At 46.2% G+C, this 14,187-nt stretch overlaps 1 protein-coding gene across 1 annotated transcript in view; it reads right to left on the minus strand.

Annotated features, from left to right (window-relative positions):
• LOC138488252 (uncharacterized) overlaps positions 1-14,187 on the minus strand; it is a 2,582,589-nt gene that overhangs the window by 1,783,704 nt on the left and 784,698 nt on the right. Inside the window, exon 12 of the mRNA XM_069615092.1 lies at positions 11,935-12,096. Coding sequence (XP_069471193.1) covers positions 11,935-12,096 — 162 coding nt within the window. The remainder of the gene's footprint in view (positions 1-11,934; positions 12,097-14,187) is intronic.

The following is a 14,187-nucleotide window of genomic DNA, read 5'->3' on the forward strand; positions in this document are numbered from 1 at the left end:
TGATTTTGGTGTACTTGTGCACCTTTCTTCTCTAATTCTTTTGCAGATTTGTTATTTTGTTTAAATCAAATGTGCCTTTCTGTGGGCAGTGTTTAGAGGACCTATTCTGGGTGTAATCATGCTTTATATCCAGAAACGTACAGGCTTTGTGAGAGTAGTATGTATAAATAAAGCGAGCTGGACATCCTTAAGGAGGAAGTGGCACTTCTCTAGACTAACCTGAACCCATTCTCGCAGGGGTGAAACAAAGGTTATTATGCAACCAGGTCTGTGCCTAACTTCGTCGGCTCTGGGGCACTATGGTGTCCTGGGGCTGGTGGGGTTTGTCCGGCTACCCGCTTTGGGGCATCTATCCAGAGGTTTGAATGGTGACAAACGGCCTCTGCTCCTCCCCATGACTGAGATTCCAGTGACACCCGCAGGTGTTGGTTGAATTTATATCCAGATAACTGCTGATTCACAGTCCATGTACCCCTTTACCCACAGTGCAGAACAATATTCAGCTTACCAGAGACATGGTTAAGGAAGAGTCGAAGACAAGACACATAACCCGAGGAAACAAAGCCTCTTACAGCTCCCAAACTAAGATAGAGGATAGTGTGAATACACAGTGGGGGTTGCAACTGAGTTGCACATGCAGGGTTTTAAGTATCATGGACAAGGATAGACAGGACAAGCACAGAACTTTCGTTCAAAATGTTTTCATTGTACTCATACAAGATACACTAATTCTAGCTCCTGATCTATATTACTCTACTTTGACCGACACAGCGGCCTCATGTCATCTCAAGCCAGTAGGGGGGTCATGGATTTGCTGCTTCACCGCGGTAGCCCCCCACTTTTAACTTGATTAATTATTGTTAGATCAAACTTGTTCATAGGCAGGGTACCTTCCCTTCTATGTCCTAGGGCAATCGGACAATTTCCAGATTCCAGCATTAAGAATTATTTTTTACCAGACACATACATTATCCCATCCCATTTCACACAATAATACAAAAACATGACGAATAGCGATGCAGTTAACTGCGCTCACCAACCCAGTATTTTCAGTTGGCTCTTCTTCTGCTCTTCAAAATCGTCACTGGCAGTCATGTCCAGCTACCCCTTACTTTGGCCGCAGGGCAGCAGGAATCAGACTTTGCAGGTACCAATATTGTCATGGAAAAATAACCACATACTCTTCCAATGGATTGGTGAATGACTTTTAATGGCACTCAGCAAAGCCAGAATGCACAGGACAAACTGCAACCCAACAGCAAACCCGCTCCCCTCCAGACAGTGGACTTTATTCAAGAGAGCACACATGCATTTCAATGGAGAGGGAGCTTCCAGACATAGCATGGTATCATTAAGCAACAATGTTTCAGGTGAATGAACAGTACCTCATCATACAAGTCTTAGGCAGAGGCTGCGTTTTCACGCAGGATGGAAGGCAAACAGCGATACATTCCTAGTTCTGCTGTGCAAGCTACTTCTAAAGTTCACACATGGCTAGATACGAGGCAGTAAAGCCTTTGAAGTTCAGACATGCACATTAGAACATAGGTCTCGCACAGCAACGACAATAAGGTATTTTTTAAACATGACAGTTAGCACTGGCTGAACATTATTATTAAGCAGCAAAGTAATCAAGGAGCTCATTAAAATGTTCAAAACCCATGTTTTCCTCCCACACTCTACTACTGCATTTGCAACCCTAAGTGAATTCATATTTTGGAATGATATGATATGATTGGTTATTTATAACGCGCTTAATACCCAGAGGTTTCTAAGCGCGGACCCGGGGATCGAACCTGCGTTGCTCTGTGTCGTCTTGCTTCCAAGGCAAGCAAGTTGCCACCGAGCTATCCTCCCGAGAATGAGTTTCATACTCCACCCACTTATCAGTGGTTTTTCTAATTTATTCAATTATAGATATACACCCTATATTAGGCTAATCCACACCCCAAGGATGAAAGACTTGCTTGTTCGTTACCTCTAGGGAAGACTGGGCGACAAAGAAATCGCCCTCATGTCATAACATGGTGGTTTCTGCATTGAAATGAAGTGGTCAGTTTCACAATTAACTAACAATGAATTAACATATGGCCTCATTATAAGGTTAGAGGTGCAGGAAAAAAGTGGCGGTAATTCCATTACTGTCACTTTTCCAGCACAGTCAAATTATTATTTGGGCGGATTTACTCTGGGTGGTATTACTGTGACAAATCAACTTCCGGGGCACCAGTGGTCCAGGGATGAATATCGGTTTCTAAACTATCAATCAGCCCCACACCTCTAATACACCAGTAGGGATCTGAACAGATACAGGTAATTCACCTCACTGACTTTTTCCTGCACACAGTAAGGCTCGGTGAACTTGTCCTGAAGGGCACTGGCTTTGACAGGCTCTAGAATCCACACCCAATGGCTGGGAGCATAGACTGTCACTGTGGCCTTCTGGTCGTGCCAGTGCTTCATTAGCTCCCGACTGGCCTTTAGGTTTTTCGTTGACTGTTCCATGTACTTTGCCATTCTAGAACGAAGACCAAGTACACAGTCTACCACATTTCGTGTAGGGGATGAGGGGATGCCCTCTCATCCCTTTCACTACACTAAGGAGACCTCGCACAGGGTGTCCAAACAGAAGGTCAAAGGGGCTAAATCCTAATCCGTTCTGTGGCACCGCCCTGTAGGCGAACAGAAGGCATGGCAGGATAATATCCCATGTTCTCTTCAGGTGCTCTTCCAAGCCTTTCAGGGTCTTGTTGAACTGCTCAACAAGCCCATTTGATTGTGGATGGAAGGAGGCAGAGACCTGGTAGGTGACTCCACACTATTCCCACATAGCCTTCATATATGCTGATATGAAGTTTGATCGCCTCTCAGAAACGACTTCCTTGGAGAATCTGACACGGGAGATCATCCCAATCAGAGCCTTTCCAACCACAGGGGCTTTGATGCTCCTCAGAGGGACAGCCTCAGAGTAACTTGTGGCATGGTCTACCACCACCAAGATGTATCTATTCCCTGAGCTGGTTTGAGGATCCCAAGGACCAACAATATCCATGCCTATTCTCCGAAAAGGCTGCCCAACCACAGGTAGTGGAATTAAGGGGGCCTTTGTGGCACCACCTGACTTGCCAGAAGCTTGACAAGTCGGGCAGGACCGCATAAATTCCTTAACCTTTACGGCAAACTGCGGCCAGTAAAAGTGAACAGACAACCGGTCCGATATATTAGTCACTCCAAAAGTGACCCGCTAAACAAATTTGGTGAGCCAAATCCAAAAGGAACTTTCTGTGGCACTGGGGAATCACCAAGCTTCTGGTGCCCTCGCCCTGCGAGTATTTTGGCTCACTTTACAGGAGTCCATCCTCCCAGTACACTTTGAATAGTCCTGGGGCCTTGCCCATAGCCTTCTCATCCGCCTGCTTCCGCAGACCCGCATGAGTGGGACACTTCGTGTCAGTCTGATCTGGGCCCCCAGCTGATGTAAACTCATCCAAATTGGGTAGGCCCTTCAGATCTGTGCCCACCTGGTACTCCAGCTCAGGTTCCTGCGCTGTGCCAGGCAACTCTGAAGTCACTGAGTCCCCTGCTACCAAAGTAGGGTCCTCAGTGTCTACTGGCCCCACTCCTGCAGGAGTAGGTGACTCAGCAGTCTGTGGAACTGGACTAGGGGCTACCGGCCAAGACGGTCCTTCCAACAAGCTCTCTGGAAGCACTCCAGGCCCTAAGGCTCTGAGAGTGTTCAATCTGGCTATCTCTTTGGCCCTTGATCAGGTAGCCTCAGCGACTATCACAGGATCAGGAAGATCATTACACAACAGACATGGGACAGGGATGGAGTCTTTTACCGTTACCCGCAGCTGGGTCGTTTCACCTCGCAAGCTGAACTCTACGGTCGCCAAGGGGCACTTACTCTTTCCGTCAAACCCAATGATGCTACAAACTAGCACATCTATATATTGGCCTGGCTGTACCCACTGCCGGGTGACAGCAGTGACGTTTGCCGCGGTGCCTCAGACCGCAGGAGGTTTGTGTCCATTGATATACACATATTCTAAATAGAGTTGGGTATTATTCGTAACTGGGATCTCTTCTGGAGACCCTTACTGTTTCCACTCAATGCAACAAATCCACATTCAGCCAATCCTTGGCCTAGTGGCAAGTCCTCCTCTAGGAGGCCTACACTAATGATGACATCTTCCATGAGTCCAACATTCACTATGGATCGCTTGTGTAAGCCTTTGAGAGCAGGATCCCCTTTCCTATGGCCCAGCTCCTTACACACGAAACAACCTTTGGTTGGTGAAAGTGTTAGGGGTGCATGTGCTCTTCTTTTCAGTGTATACAGTTGAACTAAAGTTTTGGGATTTCTATTCATTCTTTTGGGGACCTGACTTTAAAGAGGAGTAGGTTGGACCTTTCTCCTACCCAACCTGGTTTACTTTTTTGTCTGAAGATTTCTCTTCCAGTTTGGGTGTGCTTGCCTGAGCTTTTTTCTGGATTGAGTATTTACAAACCCCTTGGCAGCCTTTGCAAGCTCCCTATGGTATGTGATAGTCTTGTCCACAAGATTGGTATAGGTCAACCTCACAATTCTTCAATACATGCTCACACGCAATCAAATTGTACATTCCTTTAAATGTGTCAACTTTGTTAGCAGCCACGTACACGCTCAGATATTTCAACGGCTGGTGTTTGAACGCTTCAAATGTCTGCCCACTTTTCTTTCTGAGCTCGCTGAAGCTCTTGAGATACTGTTCTGGGATTTTACAGAACTTCCTGAGGAGGGCCGCCTTCATGCTTTCATAAACGGGCCTTTTCTCAGGAGTTAACTGAATAATTGCATCCGTTCCTGGTGTCAGTAAGGGACTCATCAGGGCTGCACCCCACAGTACCTCCTCCACCTACTGTAGCTTAAAAGCCAGCTTGAGCGCTTCAAACCAGTCAAATATCCTTCCCCACTTGGTAAGCCTGCACTAAGTCCTTGGGGATGTGCCACCGGGGCTTATCCCGGGCACTTTGGTTTAAGCCACTACTGCTGTTTTCCCTAGAGGTGGATCTGTTGCCCTCCTTCTCGTCAAGCGCCAGCTTGCGCAGCTCTATGGTGGCCCTGTCCCGCTTTATGGGGACCTTGTCCCGCTCTTTTTGTTCCTGCAGCACTAGTCTCCTCTCCTCCAGCAGCAGCTTTCTAGCCGCTACCTCATTAACAGCCTGAACAATTACTGGGCTACTATGCTGAGGCCTGGGACCTGCGTGATGCTGCACTAGCCACTGACCTCACCGACAGTCGAGAGGGTTGAGAAACCATGCTTGCCCCCCGGCGGGATGGTTGGCGAGAAACACTGCTCATGCTGTCTTCCTCGTCTTCTTCCATTTCCCCCTCCGGAAGGTCTTTTCCATTCGGGTACACAGGCCTAGCCTGTCCCCTGGGGTCTTCTCCCCAACCGCCCTCGCTTCTACCAAAGCTTGGGGGCCGGTCATTAACTCAGTTTTATTAACCTTAGTACTATAGGGAAGTCCCCTCTCTTGACATACGACGCGCAGGACATCCTTGGTCATGCCTTTCACAGTCTCCATGTCAAGATCCATGATTATTACAAATACCTAGCAGGATCTAAACATTGCCTGCAACAGTACTTTTATTGTTGGGGGACTAAACTCTGCACAAGGCTCCAACCAGATCTGCCCGCATTCCACCAATGTGATGAATCAACTTCCAGGGCACCAGTGGTCCAGGGATGAATATCGATTTATAAACCATCAATCAACCCCACACCGCTAGTACACCAGAAGGGATCTGAACAGATTGAAAACACAAGCAAATTATAAACCTGCTTGTCCAATTTTGGTAATGTGGACGGAACGTCAGGCTTATCTCTGCAAGGTCGTGGATCATTTATTAGTTGCAACACAGCAAAAATACAATTATTACCCAATAATAAAAGGGAATGTCCAGTCAAGGTTGTATACAAATATCTAGTTTATTATTATTCAACAGACAGTTCTAGCACACTACACAATACAACCCACCCTGTAAAGGAATGCAGAGGAGACACAGTTTCAATAAGGAAAAGGAGGCACTCTGGATACTGACAGGATGGTAGTCAGTAAAGTAATTAATCGCAGTAGTTCAAGGATACTTGGTTTCAGCACAAAGGGGGCAATGGGTTGTAAAATGTCACTGGGAGCCTTTGGAGAAGGACCAGGGGGACAGAACCACAATGTACGTTGTGCTTGTAGAGGTTCTTGGTGCTCGACGTGGTTGAGTCGGTTTCAGGGTACTTCGCAGCTCCTGCTACAGAGTTAAAGGAGGGAGACAGCTGCGGGTATCAGGCGGCAGGCAGTTCGGCAAGCGAGGCTGGACAAACGGCTGCAGGATGGCCTACACAGCGGCTTGGGGTCAGGAATCGTTGTCTCAGTGCTGGTTGTTGGGTCTGAAGCATGGGTTGAGGCAGCTCAGACGGCGTTAGCGACTGCGGCGTGACAACAGTCAGTGGTGCAGCCGATTGCAGCTCGAGGGGCTCGAAAATGTCCTTTAAGGCAGACGCTGGTTGATGCTTGTCGATGCACTCCTCCTAGCTTCTTCACTAGGCTTGTGTCGTCCTTTAAGGCGGATGGCCCAAAGCTGAGGAGAGTGTTGCAGGCACCGGCCGTCTCCTGGGTTTGATTCAGAGACTCGCTGGCACTTCCCACCTAGGAAGTTTGCTTGCAGAGCCTAGCAGGACATGCTGTATGCTGGCTGGGTACCTGTTATGGAGCTGCTGGAGGGTCCTCTGGATTCAGTATCTCCCTCTCTTCCCTGGGAGATGTTTAGGGGAGGGATCTTGCTTCCCTCTTTGGAAATCCTGGCCTTCCTTCACTGGCGGAAGCTGCAAGGCAGACTGTACCTTTAGCCAGGGTTCAAATTAGTTATTCTCGTTACTCCTTGCAAAGTCTTCAGATGATCTGCCCAAAAGAGGGGATCAGCCCACTTTTAAAGCCAAAAGGGCCACAGTGATTGGTGTAGACTAAGCCTACCTTAATTAACCAATCCTGGTTCCCCACCAACAATCTCCTGTATACATGAGGTCATAACCAGAGTGCTTTCAACAGAAAAGGTAAAGGGGCGGAAACATGTAATACTAAGCCCCACCCATCTTCCTGTCTGTTGTGGATCAAAAGGTCTCTCTAGTTAATGGAGCTCTCTGTGGTTCCTGTTTAAAGCAGCAGGTCTCCCTTGAAGCTGCGGTGAGAACAGACTCTGTCTCCATCGATCTACATACTCGTACCTTCTGAATGGGGACCCCTTCCAGGGTTGACTACTGTAAACATGCAGTCCCAGGCATGACACTTCACTGCCCTTGATACTGACGGGCGAGAGCTGGCTTCAGGTTGGCACAGTGGATATCAAAGGTTGTTGGGGTTTCCTGACTCTTGTTTTAGCCTCTGCAGCCAGGCCCCAAGTGGGCCTGTTTGAAGTATACTCTATTAGTATGTTAATTATTCTAATTGCTGCCACCATCTGCAGAGGGTAAACAAAAGGACAGGGAGGATCTATGGAGCCTTGATAGCAAATTAGGTTGGCCATGGCAGGAGGAAGGTTTTGGCCCTCCTCCTCCTGAGATGCATCGTGTACTCCACCTGCCAGATCCCAACTAAATATGACAGGGAGGACTGCACCTGTAGGCTGTGTTCAAGCTTCTATGTGTATGTCATCTGGGGAGCATACATACATTTGTGTGGATTAGCACCACCCATTTTCCAGAGGTTGATCTACCATCATTCAATTTTATATAAAATGTCAAAAAAGATCAGGTGAGCGCGCACACACTGTGCAGATGGTCAAATTCCTCAGAATTACCATGTGGTAAATCTGCCAATTTGTGGAGAAAAAGTGGAGGATTTACCTCCAGCTTGTTGCAGGAGGTAAATCCTCCACTTTACTGCCAAAAATCGGTGGCTTTACCACACAGTATTTCCGCCAGCAGTCAATGCCTCAAAAATTCCCATGGAGTCCATAGGACTCCACAAATGGGGAATTAACATCAATTGTAATCTTGTGGTAACTCCACGAGACCAAGTGGCCATAGCGGTAATTGTGTTTGACAGTATTTCGGTAATTTATAGCCAGAATACCGCCAAACTTGTAAATGAAGCCCTGTGTTTCAAAATTAACCTTTTGTTGACTATCATTGAAAATAAAAGCTCCATTCACCATTTATATGTACCTAACCATAAAGCAATGTACTCTTGAAAAACCATGCTTGATATCAATACTGAAGCTTTATATTTACTTCAGTATATGAACGCATGAGTTCTTCATGTGCACGAAATACAAGTCTGACTGAATGCATGGTGTTTTTCAAACAACAAAAGAAGTTATGATGAGTAAAAAATACTTTTAAAATGTATTTTTAAGAACATTCTTTTGAATAAAGTATATATTGTATACAGTAAAGTTGTCACTTTAAAATGTTATTTTGTTTCATTCCTTTTACTCTGGCAACCATTTTGATCAAATACAATTAGCACCCAAGCCAAACTATAGAAAAAAAAAGGCAGAAGCTCTCAGACTTTGTGGGAGTTGGACGGATTTCCAATGTGTTGGTGTTCTTTAATTATACTATTTAGAAGAGCAGCAATGGAAGAAGCTAAGAAACAGGAGGTGGATAGCCAAGTAGGCTATGCTGTAAGAAAGATGCAGTTGGCAGGAGAAAAGAGTATAAGGGGTCTACTGGGGCCTTTGCCTGATGTTTCCTTGAGCCAGGAAACCCAAGAGAATTGTGGTTTCCAAAAAGCCACCAAAACCTAAGAATGGCCTTTACCCCAAGAACCTGACTAAAAGACACACTGTGGGTACAGACACCATGGAAGCGCATGGATTAAATTAAAGACTGGACACGGGTCCATAGACCCTTAAAGCAGGTAGTTTAAGAACTACATTTCGCTGACCGAGTTACTCCACCATCCTGGAATGGTTTTCACAGAATCTTCCTTTTTGGTCCTTTGATAGTATCCCTTAGAACCTGTAGGCGTTTTTTCAACTCAACCCAAGACCTAGTGACCTGGGCTGAAGTATCTGTAGCATGGGCCAAGAGGATAGAGACCTCCAAAGGTACGTACCCAAGACATCCTTGAGGTAATCTTGAGCCCATGCTACAGATACTGTCCTGCCATAGCCGTGGAGGTACCTGGTTTTGTTATTTCTGTACCAAGAAGTGTGGTTTAGATCAGAATAAAACAAAGTTTTGTTTTTTGACAATTAGTGTGCCTTCCCCTGTGTTCCTTCTCCCGTACGACAACACCGGGACCCAGATAGGCATATATTCAACCTACATATGTTTAAGGAAAATATTAGCCCAGTGTTATACACCTATCTTTACCAGCATCAGTAACTATTTAAACATCATTCGGTTCTTTCTACCTGGAGACCATATGGCTTCTTTCTTGATAATATTGGAGTGAGTGAGGGGTGCAGCCAGCGTACGCAAATGCTGCTGGGTCATGCAGCAACATCATCCTGAAGTGATATTCTGCACACATTGGGTCATAGGCATACAACACCTCCCTATTACCCTGTAATCTACTGCCAGTGGTTCATCCTAAATGAGCTATGAAGTCCTACCTTGGACAATGGCACATGCCTCATTGCGCTTTGTGACCCCCTCAACCAATACAAAACCTAATTGGGTGCAACTTCACAGTCAGGTAGTGGCTACGAGTTATTTCTCATACCTGTCGATGCCGGGCAAGATATCCCAAGCTGGTCATTGCCCTCTTTCTGTAGCCCACAGTTTGAAAGAATGTAAAGAAGCGATCCTGAGTATGGGGACGTCTCGCTGTGTACTGAGGCATCTCTCTTGGATAATGAAGCACTTAAGGTAAATAACAGGAAAATGAATTGTAAATATGTGTCTGGCTTGGGCATTCTATATTGGAAATTGTTCTGTGTGCACAGCAAAATTCTGTCTTTTGAATAGTTCAAGTACAAACTGATAGATGGGGAGGGCAGGAGATGGGCACTCTGGCTGAGCCCCTGGAGACTACAATCTCTGTGCACAGCTTGTCTCTAGGGAAACACCTCCACCCAGTTCTAATTAGCTTATTTGCAACCCTTCTAAGCTTTGTTATTATTTATGATAGAAAAAGAGATACAGGCTCCCCCTGCAAGAACAAACACGGCCTAATGACCTGTTCTATGGGAAGGTACCCCCTCGAGAGTCTGTAGCCACATTTTAGCTTGCTGTACCTTTCCCAAAGGAGGAATATACATTTGAATATCAATCTATGTCCCGCCCACTTGAGCAGTCCAGCACCGAAATGCTAGGCAATCTTCCTTTGAACAAGAGTACCAACAGCAACCCCAGACACGTGTTTTCAGCCTAATCGGGCCTCATCAGTGAGGTGGAGCTGTGCCTCTCTGAGCACAGTGAGAAAGGAGTCCACATCTGAATAACCATAGGTAACTTGGGGTTACCGACCCAAAGTTCCTTAAACATAGAAAAGGAGGTATGGGCGCCCCTCAGCAAGAACAAACACGGCCTAATGACCTAGGGTTCTCACACTAAATTACCAGGGTAATCGAGACATGGACCCCTTGCTCACTGTGCTCAGAGAGGCACAGCTCCACCTCACTGATGAGGCCTGACTAGGCCGAAACACCTGTCTGGGGTTGCTGTTGATACTCTTGTTCAGAAGAGATTTGCCTAGCATTTCGGTGCTGGACTGCCGTTGGGTGGGATAATATGCTGATATGCATATGGAAATTTCTCCTCTGTGAAAAGTGCAGTGAGCTAAAGCGTGGTTGAGACTCAACCGGCGGCCATCCACCAAAGAACAGGTAAATGGGCTGTGTTTAAACCGGTAGAGGGACTCCCAGACCTTCTTTTGCATATTTTGAGGTACTTTGGGTTCTCATCCTAAGTTACATGGGAAATCCAGATGTGGACCCCTTGCTCACTGTGCTCAGTGAGGCAGACCTCCCCCCTCACTGATGAGGCCCAACTAGGCCGAAACACTTGTCTGGGATCGCTGTTGGTACTTTCTTTCAGAAGACTTTTGAATAGCATTTCGGTGCTGGGCGGCCTTTGGGTGGGGCAAAGATTGATATGCATATGGAAATGTCTCCTCTGTGAAAAGCACAGTGAGCTACAGTGTGGGGGCTATCCACCCAAGAACAGGTCAATGGGCTGTGTTTGTGCTGGTCGAGGGAATCTCAGACCTTATTTTGATATTTATGATGCTTCTAATATGGTCAGGCCAGGATCCGTTTGAAAACAACTGTGATAAATGTTCACAAGAACTGGGCAGTTACCAAAGGACCTATTCTGATTCACTTTGTTTTTTTTCTTCCACAGAGCTTCTGCCTACTGAGGAACTGGGAACTTTTGTGCTACTGAGCTCTCTTTCTGACCAATAAAGCAATACTCAAGCATTGAAGGTATCAGCCAGACCTCACGGATCTGTCCCCTAGGGAAAAGAAGATGTATTCCAGCAAATGTCAATGAAGGAAATAGGATACGATTTGGTCTGCATGTAAGTTAAACACGGGACTAAGTCTGTCCATGTTTACCTTCTCACATAACTTTGTAATATATATCTCTGCTTCAATAGTGTTTCAGCGTCATTGGGTTGTTTCCCCAAGCCTCCCAAGCTCTAAATCATGATGTATCGATAATGAAATGTCTACTTAATATATATTACTATAGAGCAGCTTTTTTTAGCACTTTGGATTCTGTAAGAAAAAAATGAGGAATTACGGATGGGCCAGTGGCAGCAGAGCAGTGTTTGCTATGTATCATCTATGAGCCAGTTGCTTTATATCCCCCTCTAATATACCCCTCCCAAAAAGTCCATCAAAAAAACATAATACATACATATATTTAGATACAAATATTAGAACAGGACTGTTATGACATGGATAAAGAAATAGTTGGAATGCATGTAAAGAAAGAACTGCACCTGTCTTAAGGCCGGGCAATCTTCGGCTTCCATTAGGGAATATTTCAGTAACATGAGGACAGCAAGGCAGAAATTTTCCATCACCTTTCTATTCCAGTCCTGCATATACAGCTGGTCCCAGATCAGCAATATGGCAGGAAAATCTAGAATGCTCACAAACCCCTACAATAAAGAAAAAAGAATAGTAGTTAAACTTGTGGTGTGCCATCAGATTTCATATGTCAGTTGTAACCGGCTCAGGATTTGGACGTGGGGCCCCTCCTGACCTGGAATACCTGAGAGCAAGTCAGAGCCAGCCCTGTCCCAGAGGTGGAGAGTTGGAGGTAGAGCAGGGGGCTCTGTCCTTAAATGTGCAATGCTTGTCAAGGTAGGTACCACCCTGTTGCACAATGCCCTTCCAGTACTATTTTTGGCCTCTGCTCTCTTCTTGCAGTGTCAGAAAAGCAAATCCGAGAATGCACCTGGGAGCAACTAAGAAAACCCAGACCAGAGGCAGGAGAACAGAATCACGAACAGGAATGGAAGGGATGCCAATTCTTGTTGTCAAACAGAGATGCAACAAACAACCCCAGGTGAATGGTGGGGCAGCAGAAAAGGAATTGGCAACCAGCACCTGGAGGAAGCAACATGGGAAATGAGCAGCCTGAACATTTTGCTGCTTCCCTGCAAACAGAAACCAAAAAGGAGCTTTAGGCAGAAACCTGTGCAGTTCCCTTAGGGACCACTGCAAAAGATTTAGGACTACAGGTGGTTGGCAGTAAACCCAATTGGTAGCAGTCTGTACCACCCAGATTTACCTGGTAGCTGTGGCTGAGCAGTCAGACTTCTCTCAAGAAGAGTTAGGCAGTATATAGTGTATACACAATAGGTACAGAGATACAGTAGCACAAGCAAACACTGACCAGAGCTTTGGTGTAAAAGTATATAATTATTTATTTAAAGACACACTTGTAAATTACACTAGCACAAAAAGAGATAAGTAATTTCAACACACAGTCACTATTATATATACAACCCTGATTACTTATTAGACAAGTCTTAATGAGAAACACCACTTATTTTCAGACAGGGGTGAGCGCTTAACATAAGATGGCACTCTAATAAGTTATAGAAAAAGGGAGGGAAAAGGCAAAGATATGGAAGCACAAAATTTCAATACCTTTCAAAGAACCACAGTGAGGCAGGTTAGGCAAAGTCTACTGGAGAGCAAAGAAGTTCAAATGCCCGGCCCACTCTTAGAGAGAGCAAGCAAAATGTGTCCAGGATCACACAGTGGGGTTATGCCCAAAGAGTCTTTGTAGATAGTTCATAAAAGATTGAGATCAAGTCAGGAAAAGTTAGTTAACAGGCCCCAGGTTAGAAAGTCGAGGATTTACCATCACCCCGAACGATCTGTCGCAAGGGAAACCAGGCGGGACACAATACCTGAAATGGGAAGAACTCTCCAGCAGGGGCAGTTGTTCCTGGCAGCGGGTGCAAGTCGGTGTTTCGTCCAGAGGAAGAGGAGGTCTCGACGTGGAGGAAAGATGAAGGTCGTTGCACTGCCAGGGAAGAAACCAGCCACAGAGTTCTCCGGTTACAAGGTACTACCATTTTCTTCGCGGTAGTGGTAAACCGTCGTGTTCCGGTTGCCGGGGTGCTCGGCACGGGCAAGGCGGCCACGAGATCGTCCAGGAAGGCGAAAAGACGGGCAAACTGGTTATCCCCACCAGTCAAAGGAAGAAGACTCTCCGGACTGGAGATCTCCTCTGTCGTCGGGAAAAGTGGTGAGACGGTTCAGCAGGGCTCCACCGGTGGTGACGTCGTTGCAGGTCAGCTCGGCTTCTCCCTCCTCGGATTCTTTAGGTCCTGTGGCGACTTCTGAAGCTCCAGTCCCCAAAGCCCTGCTTTTATGCAGAAAACCCCCATTCATTCAGCCTAGCTGTCAATCAAACATGCTAAGTGGTGAGCCGGGCGGCTCACCACTTGGTCCAATCACACAAGAGTGCAACTTGAGTTGCCGAGACAACTCAGTCCAGGGTGCCTAAACCACCCATACCCCCTGTGGTACCCAGACAGAGTGGCACCACTTTTGGAGGCTTCTGTGGAGAAGCCCGCCAAAAAGTGGAACAAAGGGCTCAACTTGGGTTGGAGTCACAGAAGCGAACACAAACGCCATTTTGGAACCAAGTTTCAGCAAAAAATACCAACTGGTGAATTTATATTAATTTAATAAACCGGCGGTATGTTCGAGGCTATATTAAAAAGTGGTAG

The sequence above is a fragment of the Ambystoma mexicanum genome, chromosome 9 (genome assembly GCF_040938575.1).
Source record: "Ambystoma mexicanum isolate Mex_15411 chromosome 9, UKY_AmexF1_1, whole genome shotgun sequence".
In the NCBI taxonomy this organism is placed as follows: Eukaryota; Metazoa; Chordata; class Amphibia; order Caudata; family Ambystomatidae; genus Ambystoma; species Ambystoma mexicanum.